A 16,259-nucleotide genomic window follows, 5' to 3' on the forward strand; every position below is an offset into this window, starting at 1 on the left:
GAGCTGAGTCTGAAATAAGAAACTTAATTGTGCATATACCACATACTAGTATTTCTTAAGCAGTACAAAATATATTTATACATATATATTTAAACATTCAGAAGTTCTTAAAATAAGATATTCCACAATATTCAAAATCCATAATAATTTTCAATCGGTATTTCCTTTGTTCTTTGATATTCTATTTAGAGAGTTCGCTCATTAACTGTGCCGTTACATCTTTCATTGTGCTGATATTTTTTTTTACTTGATCCATCTACAAAACATTATTATTAAACATAACTAAATAAATGGACACTCAAATATAATTTGAAGTATATACAATTACAATATAATTTAAAGTACAAAACTTACATATTCTTTTGTCTTGTACTTTTTATATAAATCATATAATTCATCCACTGTCCATTCTTTTTCGTCTTGCTTATTTAATTTAACAAATGGACAGCTTGACTGATGTTTCTCATGTTCACTCCTGTAAGTTTTCAATTTATATGTTTTGCTAACAAAAATAATGGGTAAATGCAGAGAATTAAAAGACAAAAGAAGGGCAAAAAGAAACAAATAATACATGTAATATAAATAATAAAGTTAATGATTCAATATATCATTAACTTAATATATTCATTCTTAAAGTTACTGTTACAGAGTATATGCGATAGCCGACAGCCTTATAGCACTGCCTGTGCACACTTTCCATAATAGTAAACGTAAGAATTAGCCAATTAAAGTCAAAATTTTCAAAAAACTTACAGCTCTGATTGGCTAACTCTTACGAGTTGCACGTGTATTGAATTTAAATCCCTCTATTGCAATGCGACATGTATGTACCTAAAACGCATGCATTTGTCAGCGTAGAACATGAAAATGTGACTGCAGCACGTACTTGGTCCAGAACTCGTGCTGGTAGTTCGCTGGTTTCAGCTTTCTGTACTGCTTACTACCAGCGCAAGTTTTGATTGGCTGCTTCTCTGCTTTTCTGTCAAGGTCTGAATGGTCTAAACTCTAAACCCATCCTTAGGTACAACAGATATCTTAACCTCTAAAGTTTCGAAATTTAACGCTTATTTCGCGAGGCAAATCGCTGAGTTTTTCAGCCAGGTTCTTTTATTTTAATAAAAAAGTGTCGAATAAATACATTTTTATTAAGATTTGAAGTAAGAAGAGTATTCTCTCTCTCTCTCTCTCTCTCTTAAATAAGTACTATAAAATATAATAATTAATAGTAAGTGAAAATAAACTAATAAATGTATGTACGAATTAGTTACTTGACGTACCATGGATCATCGTCCGGTTCCCAACCATCGAGTTGCTTGCTACAAATGAAACATTCAACCAAGTCTGGCTCATTGCTGTCCCCAACAACATAAAATCCAGCGGCGGCCATGCGTTCGGCATTGCATTTGTTGGATTCGTTGAAGGGCCAGCTACCGTACGTTGTCCTTCTACTTTGTTTCCAGAAGTAGGAAGTAGCTTCTCTGAAAACGAAATGGGAAATAAAATAATAACCTAGCTTGCAGAGGTTTCGTTTCAAAAAAACTCGTTTCGAAAACTCAAGAACTTGTACCGTCTGCGAATTTTTAGTGTACAACGTTTAATCATTTCGATATTTTGTCAATTAATACTTACGGTAATTCCACTATCATCTCGTTTTCTAACATCAATTTCTCAATAAACAACGCGATAACGGACAATCCGAATCATGCGTATGGGTTACGTTTATGGTATTTCACGGTTCAACAGACTCGACCAACAGTTGGAGGGCTATCATTGATGTATTATTCTAGATCTAAAACTCTGATTGGATGATTCAAAAGAATATATACCAATAACAGCGAGCGCTTATTCAACCGTTGAGTTTACTGAATGTAGTCAAGTGAACGGATGGTGTGTACAGTTTGCGAGCTTCTCTCTCTAATTATCTGCTCTTTCACTTCTTTTCTGACAATTCTGATCGCTTGAAATGCAAAGCTGTGTTCCAAAATTCACTGCCAACTGTTGAAAATCTACAGTTTACATTACATGTACTATACATTTTTAGCACTGACAATGCACCAATAATTTTGGAACACAATTGTCAATGGCCTAGTTTCCACCTAGGGTTTAATCCGGATCAGAATGTAAGAACCAACCAACTACAGTCGAGTATTCCCCTGTTACAGTCAAACGACAGGGGAATGTTCGACTGTAGTTGGTTGGTTTTATATTCTGATCCGGAAAGCTTTCCCATACAAGATAATTTTCTTGTCTCACAATCTTAACATATATTATTCTAACATGTATGTTTATAAATTACGTATTAATATAATAATTTTATTAGTATTATACTTTATAATATTTTAATTATGTTATCCATATGCATGACAAAATGCTGAAATGGATGGATGGAAGGTTCGGTACGCACACGTACATTTTCATGTCATGTAGACATGCGCTAAACGTTGGGCGCGGTAAAACATAAGTAAAGGATTTTCGGTGCCTGTAATCTTGGCGACGAATATTGTGCTAATGATACTTGTTATCGGGCGATCTATCGTAACTTTAAGTTATGAAATGTTATTTACTCTGACATATGTAACATATAGTTTATTCAAAGATACCTTATAATCTTTTTATAGCCCAAAATTACAAATACCTAAAATTATCGCACCAAATTTCAACTGATTGATAAGTTTATGGCGTCTAAATGCTCCTTAAGTCACATATGTGCAGTCTTTTTATACCTTGCTAAATATTAGCATGCAATCATTTACTTTTCCGATACAAAATATCATGTGTGACATGCAGCATATTGTCCGCATGATGTAACGAATACGCATCAATATATTTAGATAGTGTCAGATGATGACAATAATTATTTATAACTGATAAAGTATTACAAATTTTCGAGAGAGGGGGAGAGAGAGAGAGAGAGAGAGAGAGAGAGAGAGAGAGAGAGAACATAATTCAAGAGGAAACAGATATTTCAGAAGGCAACATAAACAATCATACCAAAAGGTAAAAACTTAATATTTTTATTTATTATTTGTTTTTTTGCTGCTTGATCGAAATGTCCTAAACACAGTTTTTACAAGACATTGCTCTAATAAGGGACATATATCTTTGTGAGCCTTGCTCAAAAGATCCATAGAATATTCCATGGTATCCATATTGATGCTGCCTATCACAAACATTTCGGAAATTTGACCATGTTGTGGAAGAGCAGCTTGTACAATAATTCCATGATCATTTGTCGTATCTGATGCAGCTTTTGTGGAACAAAAATTTTCTTCTATATCTGTTGGATCCACTAAATATGTCCCTTTGCATATGCCCTATTGAGAGCAGTATATAATTTGTCATTATACATTGTCGTTACTTAGTTAAAATTCTCAGTTGTTTACTTACAATAGTAGATGCAGTGACTAAACCAAACATTGGTACTCCAGCATTTGCCAAAGCTAAACTAGCTGCCATTATCGCCGCAGCCAACGCAGATCCTCCATTGTCGAGAACTGTTGCATAGACATCAACTTGGAAATTAGGGAACTCTTGCTAAAATTAAAACATATAAAGGCAACAATTGATAAATAAGATTTTTACATATTTTTAAAACTGATTAGTTTCACAGTGTTTCTTTATACATTGTATCAAGAAAATTTCCAATGAAAAAAAAAGATGGAAAGTTATGTACCAGACACACCGCTGGTTCTAAAGCTCTTTGTAGTATCAAGCTGTACTCCTTTTCTTCTGCGTCCTGCTGATGCAATTTCCGTTTGCGATGAGAGAAGGATGCAAATTTGAATTCACAAAATAGTTCCCCTTGCATGCAGAAGCCAGTTTTGTTTGGTATCTCTCTAGGATCGAATACTGAGCAGATGACCTTGGTGTTACCCATCTCAATGTATGCAGAACCTTTTGCCTGACTAACAATGCCTGTTTTCAAAACTATACAAAAAAAGTTATTTCTTAGATATACTTAAAAAATCTAATTCTTAATGGCAACCACGACAAAACACTTGATTATAATTTAACTAACAGAATTTATTAACATTTGCAACTAATTCATTGCTTAACTTAATCGTTGCTTTATGTTCAACAAAAAAAATTAACTTTATGCAGATTGATAAAATACTACAAAATATTTCTTGATAAACAATTGTTAAGTTATTCAGACATCAAAGTCAACTTAATTGTACTGATATGATAATACAATATTATATGTGAACATAACCTCAACACTCTTACATATATTTCTAAGTTCGTTGTCTGAGCGATCGTCATGCCTTTTCGAAACATTACGTTGCATTTCATTGTCTTTCGTTTCAGAGTAAACATAAATTTCGTACGATGTAGACGCATCTGGCCCATTAATACGTTTCTGGTCAACCGGCATTCTTTTCAATCCTTTTTCTTCTCATTTGTTTTGTTAACAAATTATCTGAAAGTCAGTGTCGCCAACTCGCTAATGCAGCGGGGTCTACAGTCTACAGTCAACAAGTCTACAATGGCTGCGTTCAGAAACATCACTCGAATGCCTTCAGATGCCTCGGGTTCATAAATTCGGATTTACAATAGGCGCACAATGGAAGAAATATTGTATTAGCTAATATTCTATAATAGCTACTCTATATGCTATAGTATACGTGTACTATATATTTCGAGTAAAATTTTCCTCGGAGAAAAAAATTTTGGAACGTAGCTTAGGAATAAATATTAAGATTTCAACCTATCAGAAACCATGTATTCCGGTGTAATTGGATTCTGATAAGTTGAAATCTTAATATTTATTTTCTATTTTTCCTAAAGCCCAAGATACAATGCGAGGGAATAGCGATAACGATAACACGATTTCAACCTATCAGAAATCGGATATATCGGAATACACAATTTCTGATAGGTTGAAATCGTGTTATTTCTATCGCTATCACTTCAAGCGACAAAGCAGTTAGGCATGCTTATCGAGCGATTGAATATGATTGGCTGGATCTATAAGTAACAACCAATTATGCTGATTTGCTCGGCGAACTGGCTAGCCGCTTTATCAACTTGAACGCGCCCATTGTGTCTTGGGTTTAATATTTGTTCTATCGTGCCGTGTGCGCAGGCCCCCCCCCTCCTCCTCCTCCTCCACCCACATTCTCCTTCTTTTTTTCTGGCCAGGAGCCCCTCTATCCTACGCTACGCGGTTTTCGGTGCGTCGCTGCCATCTTTGTCGTCTCTCTCTCATGTATTCCCGTCCCGCGCTATCCCGTTACATGTTACATTCAGTTATAAATTACAACATCTCGTGTTTCTTGTACATACGTTTGGCGGTTACGAGTTACGTTACGGCGTGTCTGACTGAGATTTCAAGCGTTCGCAGTTCTGCTATCTGCGTGCACTTTCACGATCGTATTCAAGTCACGTGTAAGCTTTATAATGAGTACCGACAGTATTGAAAAGCTATATAGGAACTTTGGCATTCTTGCTGATGCCAAAGATAAACTGATACAAGTATGTATAATTTGTTGGTTACATCGACCGTACCGGCCACGTTCAGTTAAAAATATATATAGTTGAGATTTTGTTTCTGATGTACATATGTGCAATCGAATCGTGCTATTGTTTTATAGAGCATTGTTCGTGCAAATTGTTCCTATCGTATAAAACATCAAAATGCATTCCAAAGTGCTGAAAATATGTGTAGCGTTCTATGTGCATCTGTAGATTACAATCTATATTATCAAAATTGAATTTTTTCCTCTGTATGTATATAATTATATTCTCTCTGTAAAGAACTCAATACTATAGTAGCTCGCCGAAAACAGTTTCCGTTTACGAAGAGCCACTCACCGAATATTTTAAGTACCTATAATAGACATAGTTAAATCATCATTGTTTTTTTTAATTGATTTATAATGACTGCGTTTAGCAGAATGTTTATTTTGTAATTGTTGGAAGTTTTTTCACGCTGATAATATTACACTTTTGAGATCTGATTGATTTCAGAAACTTTACCTGGGACATCCATATGTGTTACTTTATCCTTGTTTAATATTTGCTAACATTTGGTGAACAATAAAAATACGTGGCTGCATTCGCGCGCGAGTCAAGTTTTTTAACCGAGTCTTAGATGATTAGTCCTTTCTCAGTAAAGAAAATTCCAATAGTTGTAAGATAAACTATTTGCCGAATTTGCACCCATTGATTCATATAAGTGCGCCATACTTTTGAATAATTTGTTTACTTCAGCTTTGATGTCAAACAAGAAGGGATTCGGTTTACAATATAAATTTAATCTCATACATCCATCCTTGTAAATTAATAATTAATTCTCTCACATTAACTATCTAGCTAATAATTTGCAATATTTTACATAAATGTATAGCACCCATTGATTCTTCTTATTACACAATGTATCTAACACAATCTTTAGCTACCTATTACTATACTATTACATAATTTCATCAAAATTGAAGCTGAAGAAGTTCTTTTGGAAGACCAAATTTTTTCTTATTAGTTTTAAAAATTTTTAAATGTTCAATTATATAAAAAATTGCAACACCTGAACTTAGAACAAATATAATACATATAGTACAATAAATAGCCTATATGAATAGAACAAAACTGTAAAATAACCATCCATTGATAATATAATACTTTAAAAGGCGTAATCAATTTTTTTATTGTGAATTCTGATAAATAAATGTAAATTTGTAAAAGAATAAGTAAAATCCAAATAGAATCCAACTTTTATAATAGTAAAAACTTATTGAAGCTTTCATCAAGTATATGAATTTTTTTTTAATTCTTACATAGTCCAGAACAATATAAAAATCTACAATGAAATTCAAAAACTCAGGTTGCAGACAAAGAATAAAAATTTCATATTTTCAATAGAGAGATAAGATTATGAAACATAAAATTATTCCAAATCATTATAATATTTAAAAATTAGGAAAACATCTCAGGTGTAATATTTTTCAAAGCAATCCTTGATATGAAGTCTTGCTTTTCTCGTGTCGCGGGAATATTCCGCGATTAATAATACTAAGCTAACTTTGTTTCGATTATATTAAACTGACTTACCTGTTGTCTGTTTTGAAAGAATAAAGTCACGTTGGATTTCAACCGATTATTTCCTGTAGATCAAGGGCTTCAGCTTCATCTTTTGTTTAAATTTAATTCTTTTTCAATAAATTTCTATCTTTACAGTTCTGTATCTTAATAATAATCACATTGTTATGTTCCTTAAAATTATGTACATTTAACAGTCTGCAGCTCGATAAAAAATTCTCAAAAAATTTAATATTTTTACAAGAAAGTATAATATATATTTGATAATATAAATTTATTAAGGGACTTTGTATTACTCTTGTGAGTTATCTTCAATACTGTTTATATTGTAGCATGAAAAAGAATATCTGGAAATTCTGACGGCAGTTAAAGGATCGCCTAAGGAAAAACGGCTAGCATCGCAATTCATTGCAAGATTCTTCAAACATTTCCCAAAGCTAGCAGATCAAGCTATAGACGCTCATTTAGATTTATGCGAAGATGAAGATATGGCTGTAAGTTTTCAAATAAAAGATTGAGCCGTTTTCAGTTTTGAGCATGCTTTAATGCTGAAATAATAAATTGTATATACTACACAGGGTATATACTAAGTACGCTGAAAGATTTTAAGGGATGATGCTTCACACAAATTCAATATGAACCCTGTATAATATCCTCATTTTCTTTTACAGATTCGAAAACAAGCTATTAAAGATTTACCAGCACTTTGTAAAGACAATAAAGAACATACAGCACGAATTGCAGATATCTTAGCACAATTATTACAAGCTGAGGATCCTTCAGAATTGGCAGTTGTACATAACAGTATTATGTCACTTATGAAAAGTGATCCTAAAGGTATTATTTAATAAATTGCAATAACATCTAAATAAATTCGATGATTTTGATTAAATTTTGCATTTGTTGTGACCAATTTATAATTTTATACTTAATTATTGGATTATAAAACAAGTTTCTATTTATAGGTACCTTAAGTGGATTTTTTAGCCAAATTATTAGTGGCGACGATGGGACGAGAGAACGTTGTATAAAATTTCTAGCTATCAAGCTCAAAGCAATAGGACATGACATTATCACGAAGGAACCGGAAGACTTGCTAATTGTAGAATGTAAAAAAGTATTGCAGGTAATTTACTATGATTTTTATAATGTAATGCATGTATATATATATATATATATATATATATGCATATGTGTATATACATATATATATATATATATATATATATATATATATATATATATATGTACACTTTTTTTTATAGGATGTGACTGCTGACGAATTCCACAGTATTATGGAAATTCTTGCATGGACTAGATTGGGATCTACTATCACTGGACAACAAGAATTGGTTGATATTACGATAGAACAAGCTGAACTATCTGTACCTTTTAAGCACACTAATATCGAACAATGGAACAGATTGGTTCAATGTATTAAACATGCTCTTCCATTCTTCAGTGTATGTATACATATATACTGATGCATTTTCAATCTTTCTTCAAATGTGATTTAATATTTTAATATTAAAATATTTTATAAATATTAAAATATTAAAATATTTTATTTATATTTCAATATTCTTATTCCTTTTCAGTCGCAAATAGATTCATCAAAATTTGTTTCATACATTTGTGTACAAGTTCTACCGCATTTGTCTTTGATGACTTCTCCCGATGGTAGAGATATTCAATTGGAACTGTTAAAGTTGCTTGCTGAATTAACTGTGTTTTGTGGAACTATTGAAAAACCGGAAGATAAGGTTCAACAGCTTTACAATACTCTTATTGTAAGTATTATATTTTTATTCATACATATACATATTTTGACAATATATTTTTGTGTGTATCGTAATATCCAATGTTCATATTTTGTTGATCAAAATTATCAAATTTTATCAAATATAAAAATCATTGCTTATTTATTATTCATTATTCATTTTATTTATTTTAGACTTATATGCCACTTCCTCCAGCTACAGAAATTACAGATGTACCAAAGTTACAATTTAGTCATGTGGAATGTTTAATGTATGCCTTTCATAAGTTGTGTAAACAAACTCCTGAATTTTTGATAAAGGATGCAGAACAGCTCAAAGAATTTCGATTAAGATTACAATATTTTGCAAGAGGTATTCAAGGTTATATAAAAAAATTACGTGAAGCTATTAGCGGAAAAACAGAAGAAGAACTGAAATCTGAAGAAAATCAATTAAAAGTTGTGGCATTGAAAACAACCAACAACATCAATACTTTAATCAAAGATCTGTTTCATTCACCTCCTAGCTTTAAAAGTATAATACATCTCTCGTGGAAAACACCTTGTAACGACAAAAAGGTTATTATTTTCAATATGATTATAATAAATTGTTTTGTAAATAATGATAACTATAATGTTACATTCGTGAATGCTTTGACTTGCAATACTTTGATTTTATTAATTTTGTGTATGTTTTAGAGCGATAAAAATTCTGCCCAAAAAAGACATACACCAATCACATTTGGAAATGATAATAGTCCGAACAAACGTAATAAGGAAGATAAAAACAGCAAAAGAGAAATATATACGCCTCCCAGTGGCAAATACAGTTCAACCATATCAAATTACGGTGAGTGGGCAAATGTATTGAAATTTGAAAGAAATTTTAGTTTATTATATTATCATTAATTTTACTTACCGTTTTTAGGTCGTGGTAGATTTAAAGGTAACAGACCTAGAGGAAGAGGTGGATTCAGAACGAGAGGTCGTGGCTCATGGCGAAAGAATTTTTATTAACTATAAAATTCCTTACAACTGGAAACAGCTAAAATTAGAGTAACAATATTAAGCGCCTATTTGCTTTCTGATCGACAAAGCGCGCTTTCCAAGAAGTTATCACAAAATTAATTTTGTCAATCTTTATCGCTATAACAGAAGTGATAGTTTGAAGACTTCGATAAATTTCCAGAACAGAAATCAGAAAATCAATAATTTCCCAAGCATTATGATACGGGAAGAAGATTTGGAGAATGCAATTGTAGCATTATATGAATATTTTTGTTTAATTATTGTAATACGAGTTGCAATGAAAATCCAAAATATTTCAGACATTTATTATTATATAAAATTATGGAGAGAACGAATATACGCAAATAACGTAGGGAATGGAAAGTTATTTTTAAAAATAACAAGTTACAGTTACTCGTTACCGGGTCAAAACAATTATCGTTATTAGTTACTGATTTTTAAAAGTAACTCGTTACAATATTGTCGTTACTTAAAAAGTAACTATTCGTTACTTCGTTATTTTCTTAAAATCATTCTAAAATAAATTCTAAGATACAACTAATGTAAACAAAGTACTTCTGTAATATATATTTTGTTTAAATGTTGATAAAAGCAACATACAATGACACTAGCTTTATTTTTTAATTTTTTCTTAAAAATAATTTCGTAATTCTGAAATATGTAAATGCGGCAAAGTGAGATATCTGCCCGACATATCGGGTAAAAATGTAAAATAATTCCTGAAATAATGGTATATTTCTCAACTATCAAAAATCGCTGCAGGTGTGGAGGAGTGCTGCAGTTGATAACCAAGTATTTCAGGAATTACTTTATATTTCTATATGATATCGGACAGATATTTCAGTTTGTCACATATTTTATAATTTTCAAGAAATTGTGTTTAAGTAAAAACTAAAAAAATGAAGCTTAACGTAATAATTTATTGTATGTAATATCCTCTTATATCGTCACGAGAGAGTAAAGTCTTAATATTTTAGTGAATACAATACGTATATCCAATTGTGCAATCAGCACACACACACATACACTAATTAAATTTTCAATCTTAAAACGCTATTCGACTGATATTTTTCACAATAAATTTTTCATAGTGCTTGAAGATGCTTATTTACGTAAATATATCATTAATTACTTGTAAATTTAATTTGTCATTACTATTCTAGTTTTAATTAGGAATTGCATTTGTTTTCAAGACAAAATATTTATTTGGCGCGCAGTTTAGAGAATTTGATTTATATACAAATTCATTCTAACATATTATGCACAAAGATCAAGCTCAGATCAATATTTTTCTTTTTAAAGCGATAAGTTATTAAATTTAATAATAAATAAATATTTACTATAAAGGTATTAACATCCTAAGATATTAAAACGATCTTAAAATCATAATAAATTATTAATACTATCTAAAGAACTGAAAATTGAGTAAACGAAAATTATATCATAATTATATATTGAGTTCAAAATACAAAAAGTAACGATAAAAGTAATTGTAAAATTCGTTACTGTTATCAAAAAAAAAAAATGTAACTACGTTATTGTTACAGTTATCAAAAAAGAATAGTAACGTAATTACTAATAAGTTATCAAAAAAAGCAACTTGTAACTGTAACTCGTTACAAGTAACGAGTTACTTCCATTCCCTGAACATACAGCATATGAATATATTAAGCAAGTCAAGAAAAAATATTAATTGATTGGCGAATTTCATGAAGAAACTATATATGAAGAAAAAAGAAGGAAGGAAAAAGATATTTCTCGTGGACACAAAATCAAAATGATATTATTTAAAGAAATTGAAGAAAGTTCGACAAAGGTACATACACAAAAATGAAAATGCCACGTTATCAAATTCAAATTTAAAACCACGCAATTGAGATACGGGACATGAATACACCGATCACGGTTATGGAAATAGAAATAGTTCCTTCCTTGTAAAAAAATTTTAAGATTACAAAAATATAATCTCCTTTAGTCATTCCTAAATTAGCTTCCTCCCCTCCCTTTCCAAACCTTTATATTTATTGATATTTGTTAATATTTATCTGTTGACAGGATCGAACTGTGTATAACAGAGAATTCGAAATCAGCCATGCATAACAGCTATTTTATCGAAGAAACACTAGATAAATAATTTTCTATCGATAAGAGAAATATTGTGTATACGTGCGTACAATAAATGACATTATTTGTTAAACTTTATGTATACTTATGCAAATGAAATAGATTTCAAATTATATATATATATATATATATACATATATATGAAATTTGAGATTCTTCTGTTTTAATTTGCACAAGTATGTAAAAAGTTAACAAATACACATATCGCGCTTCTTCAAATTTTTACAATATCTATATATTATTTAAGATTATATAATCTTTAAATTACGTATTTTTAACATAAGATATATATTCGATTGTGGGAAGAATGACTCATAATTCTGTGTTTTTTCGATAAATGAGATGAAGAGCAATGAAGAAGCAACTATTATACTGTTTTTCTTTTGCAGGAAGCATATATTAACGAAAAATTGGGAAATTGGGAGGACCTGTACCTCGGCGTATATAAATATTTTATATATATATATATATATACACAACTTTTTTCCATTACAGAAATCTTTCAGAAATGAATGCAGAAGCAGAGGCTACTTGGAAAAACTAATTAATATTTTCCTTCCAGGAGTTGCGGTGGATATATGTTTATTATTATATGTATATATGAAATATATCTCTCCTTCTCTCATGTGATTGTGCTGTGAGGTGAGTTTAAAAGATATTGTTCCATCTCTTTCCTTTCCCTTTATCCATCATTATCACGTAGAAAAACATGTGTTATCTATACAAAATTTGTGAATGTGTTTTTGATTATTTCAATAAATAACATTATTTAATACTATGTGATGTTCTTTTACCTAATAAATACAGGAAATGAGAAAATGATAAAAAAAAAGTGATCGATTTAATAAGATGAATTAATTGATTCTAAGACAGGTAAGTAAATTATTTAATAAACAATGACAATAAAACGTTGACCGAAAAAACAAGGATGTAAACAATAATATATTTCGAATTTGCATAATCGATTTACATTTCGACTTTAGACTTTTTTTTTAAATCTATCTCGAAACAAGTCCAACTTATGTGTTACTACAGAGAATAAAGCGCCATATACATTAAAAAATGCCAGAGAATAATGTAACAAAGGACCAAACCAATCGAGATAAAATTTTCCATAATTGACAAAAAATAAAATACTTTTTAATACGATATTAACAGTTTTTGTAAGTTTTTCCTACAGTTTTTATTCATTTGCATTTCATATTTCATTATTTGATTTGTTTAGATTTCATCTTGATTGAAATGATATTTGGACATCTAACTGATTATTGCCAGAAGAAGATAAATCTAGTATTAAAAAATGTTTTATTTTTTTACGACCAAATTTTTAAAATTTCTTTACGTTAAGAAAGATTAAAGTATTGATCAAGATCACTGTATTTATTGAGAATTATGGAAGATTTGTCTCGACTGATTTGGCTTTTTGTTACATTATTCTCAGGAGTTTTTGTATACATATATATATATATTATATATATATATATATATATATATATATATATATATGACAACAATTTATTCTCTGTAGTAACATATACGTTGGATTTGTTTCTCTCGAGGTAGATTTCAAAAAAGTAAAGTCTCTGTAAAGTCGAAACGTAAATCGATTATGTAAATTCGAAATAAATTGTTATTCTGTGTTTTCTACATCCTTGTTTTTGCTCGTTTAGTTATTTTTTAAATTCGGTTTTTTTTTAATTATAAATTATATTTACGTATGTATATGCATTTTGTATCTAATCTGCCCTACATTTAAATGTATCTAGAAATTAATGTCTATACATGTAGCCACATAGTCTGTGTATGTATGAACCAGTACATTTATAAAGCGTTAACTACATTTGTACAATCACATGTAATCTGTCTTATTAAGTTTAAAATACACGCGAATGATATCTGAGTTATACATACATAAAATTTTGTCAAACTTATGTATTACTAAAGTATAAAAAAGTTAAGTGTAAGCTTTTAAAATAAAATCTTTCTATTTGGAGAGTAGTTTTTGTAGATGAATATATAAGCACAATATGTAAAATATGTTTTAGACACATTACCAGCAGTCCTTTATCTAAAGAACATATTTTTTTAAATATTGTCATTTTATTAAATAACTAATAACATTTTCAAAAGCACATCATTATATTACTGTTGTGTATTATGTACAATTATTTCAGAATATTCCTTGATAGATTAATTTGCACATTGGAGAATAAAGAGCGATACCTCAAAACAGTCCATTTGAGGAAAGCATATCATCTATCACTTTGCACATAATACGATCACTTGAACTACAAGGATCCTGCGTTTGTTGTTCGAAGCCTAAATTGTCTACGGATTCCATAGCATCTGTGTTTATCGCAAGCTTGGAGTCCAATTCTGATGTATCGGGAAGCATCTGTAAGGCATGCTGCAATATTTCTTGAACCTGGAACAATTTTAACATTAGCTACAATCGTGAAAATTATACGTGAACATTACTATAAAGGTTGAAAAGAAAATCCAATGTGAATAAGAATCAAGATATATACCTTTTCGAGGTGTTTCTGGAAACGCAATGCTGTTTCATGACGTTGTCTACGCTGTAATTCCATCATAACTCGCAACGTTTCCCTGGCTTGATGCGGTCGAAATTCATTTAGCAGGTGATGAATGTGAATGAATAATAGACTAAGATCCTCGACCTGTAAAAACGTCAGCTGTTTCATCACAGAATATAAAGGCCATAGAACATAATCTTAAGATTTAAGGCTACGGTACATGAAAAAAAATATATATATAGTAAGTGAACATTTTGGATTTGCTATTGCTTATGTTACTGCTTCCACTTTAATTAATCGATATTACTTACATATTGCTCTTATATTTTTCTATGAGCTATGGCTTTTACTGCTTAAGGAAATTTATGTGCAGAAACTCTAACATGAGATACTAGTGTCTTTAGACTTAATATTTAAATAGAGATACAAATTATAAAAAAGTAAAAACTTTGAATAAAAAACACAGTAAAAAATTTTTATTTAGATATATATTTACTTTGAACATTTGACGCTATATTATTAATTGTTCTAGAATTCAATTTTTGCATTCATCAAAAAATTTCTGTCTAAAAATACTTAGCTGTAAATTAGAATATAGTACAAAGTCTGTTTCCATCAATGACAGTTTAATTTCAATTCAACTCTTCATTTTTTTCTAGTTTTCTAATAAGAATTAGAAAAAGGTGAAGAGTAAGTAAGTAGAACAGAGATAAAATTTAATTGGTAGAAACTGACATAAGTGGTAGTCATGGATATACTCGGATTCAGTTTCGTTGATCAATTCATTAAGTACTAAATCAATGCAAGGATGTTTCCTCTTTAAAAATAATATCGAAACAAATATTAAACAGTTTAAAAATAAATAAATTTTATGTCTTTTTTTCAAGATTTTGATTAAAACAAAAGTTTTACTTAAAGTAAAAAAAAATAAGCTATCTTTTTTATCTCTATGGATACAACCAATGCGATGGTGCAAACGCTTTGAAGCGTTTTTTAACAGTTTGTAAAATTCTTCTAATTGGTTCATCAAACGCTTCAAAGCATTTGTAGCGAGACTTTGACTATAGTCTATATTTAAATGAAAACAACAGGGATTTGTGTTTTTTTTTTTCAAATTAGAAATACAGCCTACTTTCTCCGCGCGTCTTGGACTGTCGGGGCACTGAACAAGAAGATCTATCAGATCGAGGAAATTGACGAGCAATGAGTGATTGAGCTTCTTCAACTCGCGTCGACGATCAAAGTGTTGCGGGTATAACCTCTTGATGCCCTGGGCCTCGAGCGGCCTAATGATAGTGTCATCGGCGTTGAACATGTTGCTAAACATGGAGTAGGTGTCATGGATCGGCGGCGGCGGTCGCGGGGCTCGTCCACGCCGTACATTCTCATCCGTATAGAGATTGATGTATTGAACGGGCGGCAACGGCAGGGAGCTAACCTGGATTGCTTCGGGAGCCGCCATTCTCGATTCACACTTCGATACCGGCGGATGAGGTCGACGAGCGGAAGGACAGGTTACCTGAGAATCCTTTCTCAATTTCCTTGAGCGGAGATCGCCGCTCCTGTACTGTCCTGTAGTCGCTCGTAGTATCGTGTAAATCGTGTTACGCCTGTCAAGATCTCCCACAGCGTCAAAGCGAAACAAGCCAAACAAGGCGATCTCGATTCTAATTGCGTCACTTCAGTCGACACTGTCGATAGTCACTTGTTTGACAGTCCTCTGGTCGGCCATTTTGCATGGTGCTGCACTGTACTGTACTACTGCCGCTACT

The 16,259-nt window shown here is 30.9% G+C and overlaps 4 protein-coding genes and 1 long non-coding RNA gene across 6 annotated transcripts; 2 read left to right on the forward strand and 3 right to left on the reverse strand.

The window, feature by feature from the left end:
• Positions 1-27: 27 nt before the first annotated feature.
• Det (baculoviral IAP repeat containing deterin) lies at positions 28-1,772 on the reverse strand. Of its 2 annotated transcripts, none has more exons than XM_087402626.1 (4): positions 1,630-1,772; positions 1,278-1,478; positions 355-475; positions 28-282 (listed from the first exon to the last, which is right to left on the reverse strand). In XM_087402626.1, exons 1-4 carry the CDS (start codon positions 1,659-1,661, stop codon positions 244-246), a joined length of 393 nt encoding a protein of 130 aa, XP_087258752.1. In that variant the 5' UTR covers positions 1,662-1,772; the 3' UTR covers positions 28-243. The 2 variants fall into 2 exon arrangements, with proteins under 2 accessions (XP_087258752.1, XP_087258751.1); XM_087402625.1 differs by having other exon boundaries at positions 28-256; positions 1,630-1,763.
• Positions 1,773-1,909: 137 nt separating this feature from the next.
• On the forward strand, positions 1,910-2,599 carry LOC147910510 (uncharacterized). The gene is made up of 2 exons (XR_015544042.1): positions 1,910-2,279; positions 2,392-2,599. It is a non-coding gene; the product is annotated as an uncharacterized LOC147910510 (long non-coding RNA).
• A 399-nt stretch (positions 2,600-2,998) lies between these two features.
• On the reverse strand, positions 2,999-4,496 carry LOC105151937 (exosome complex component MTR3). Its single transcript, XM_011065927.2, has 4 exons — positions 4,228-4,496; positions 3,674-3,927; positions 3,388-3,534; positions 2,999-3,314 (listed from the first exon to the last, which is right to left on the reverse strand). The coding sequence occupies exons 1-4, from the start codon at positions 4,373-4,375 to the stop codon at positions 3,015-3,017; spliced, it is 849 nt and encodes a 282-aa protein (XP_011064229.1). The 5' UTR covers positions 4,376-4,496; the 3' UTR covers positions 2,999-3,014.
• Positions 4,497-5,126: 630 nt separating this feature from the next.
• On the forward strand, positions 5,127-12,725 carry cass (apoptosis inhibitor cassowary). Its single transcript, XM_087402620.1, has 9 exons — positions 5,127-5,475; positions 7,371-7,532; positions 7,710-7,875; positions 8,004-8,164; positions 8,304-8,501; positions 8,637-8,828; positions 8,993-9,376; positions 9,497-9,647; positions 9,726-12,725. Exons 1-9 carry the CDS (start codon positions 5,401-5,403, stop codon positions 9,812-9,814), a joined length of 1,578 nt encoding a protein of 525 aa, XP_087258746.1. The 5' UTR covers positions 5,127-5,400; the 3' UTR covers positions 9,815-12,725.
• A 1,305-nt stretch (positions 12,726-14,030) lies between these two features.
• On the reverse strand, positions 14,031-16,243 carry MED7 (mediator complex subunit 7). Its single transcript, XM_011065897.2, has 3 exons — positions 15,620-16,243; positions 14,479-14,631; positions 14,031-14,375 (listed from the first exon to the last, which is right to left on the reverse strand). The coding sequence occupies exons 1-3, from the start codon at positions 15,947-15,949 to the stop codon at positions 14,175-14,177; spliced, it is 684 nt and encodes a 227-aa protein (XP_011064199.1). The 5' UTR covers positions 15,950-16,243; the 3' UTR covers positions 14,031-14,174.
• Between the last annotated feature and the right edge of the window lie 16 nt (positions 16,244-16,259).

The sequence above is a fragment of the Acromyrmex echinatior genome, chromosome 2 (genome assembly GCF_024713525.1).
Source record: "Acromyrmex echinatior isolate Ae372 chromosome 2, ASM2471352v2, whole genome shotgun sequence".
In the NCBI taxonomy this organism is placed as follows: Eukaryota; Metazoa; Arthropoda; class Insecta; order Hymenoptera; family Formicidae; genus Acromyrmex; species Acromyrmex echinatior.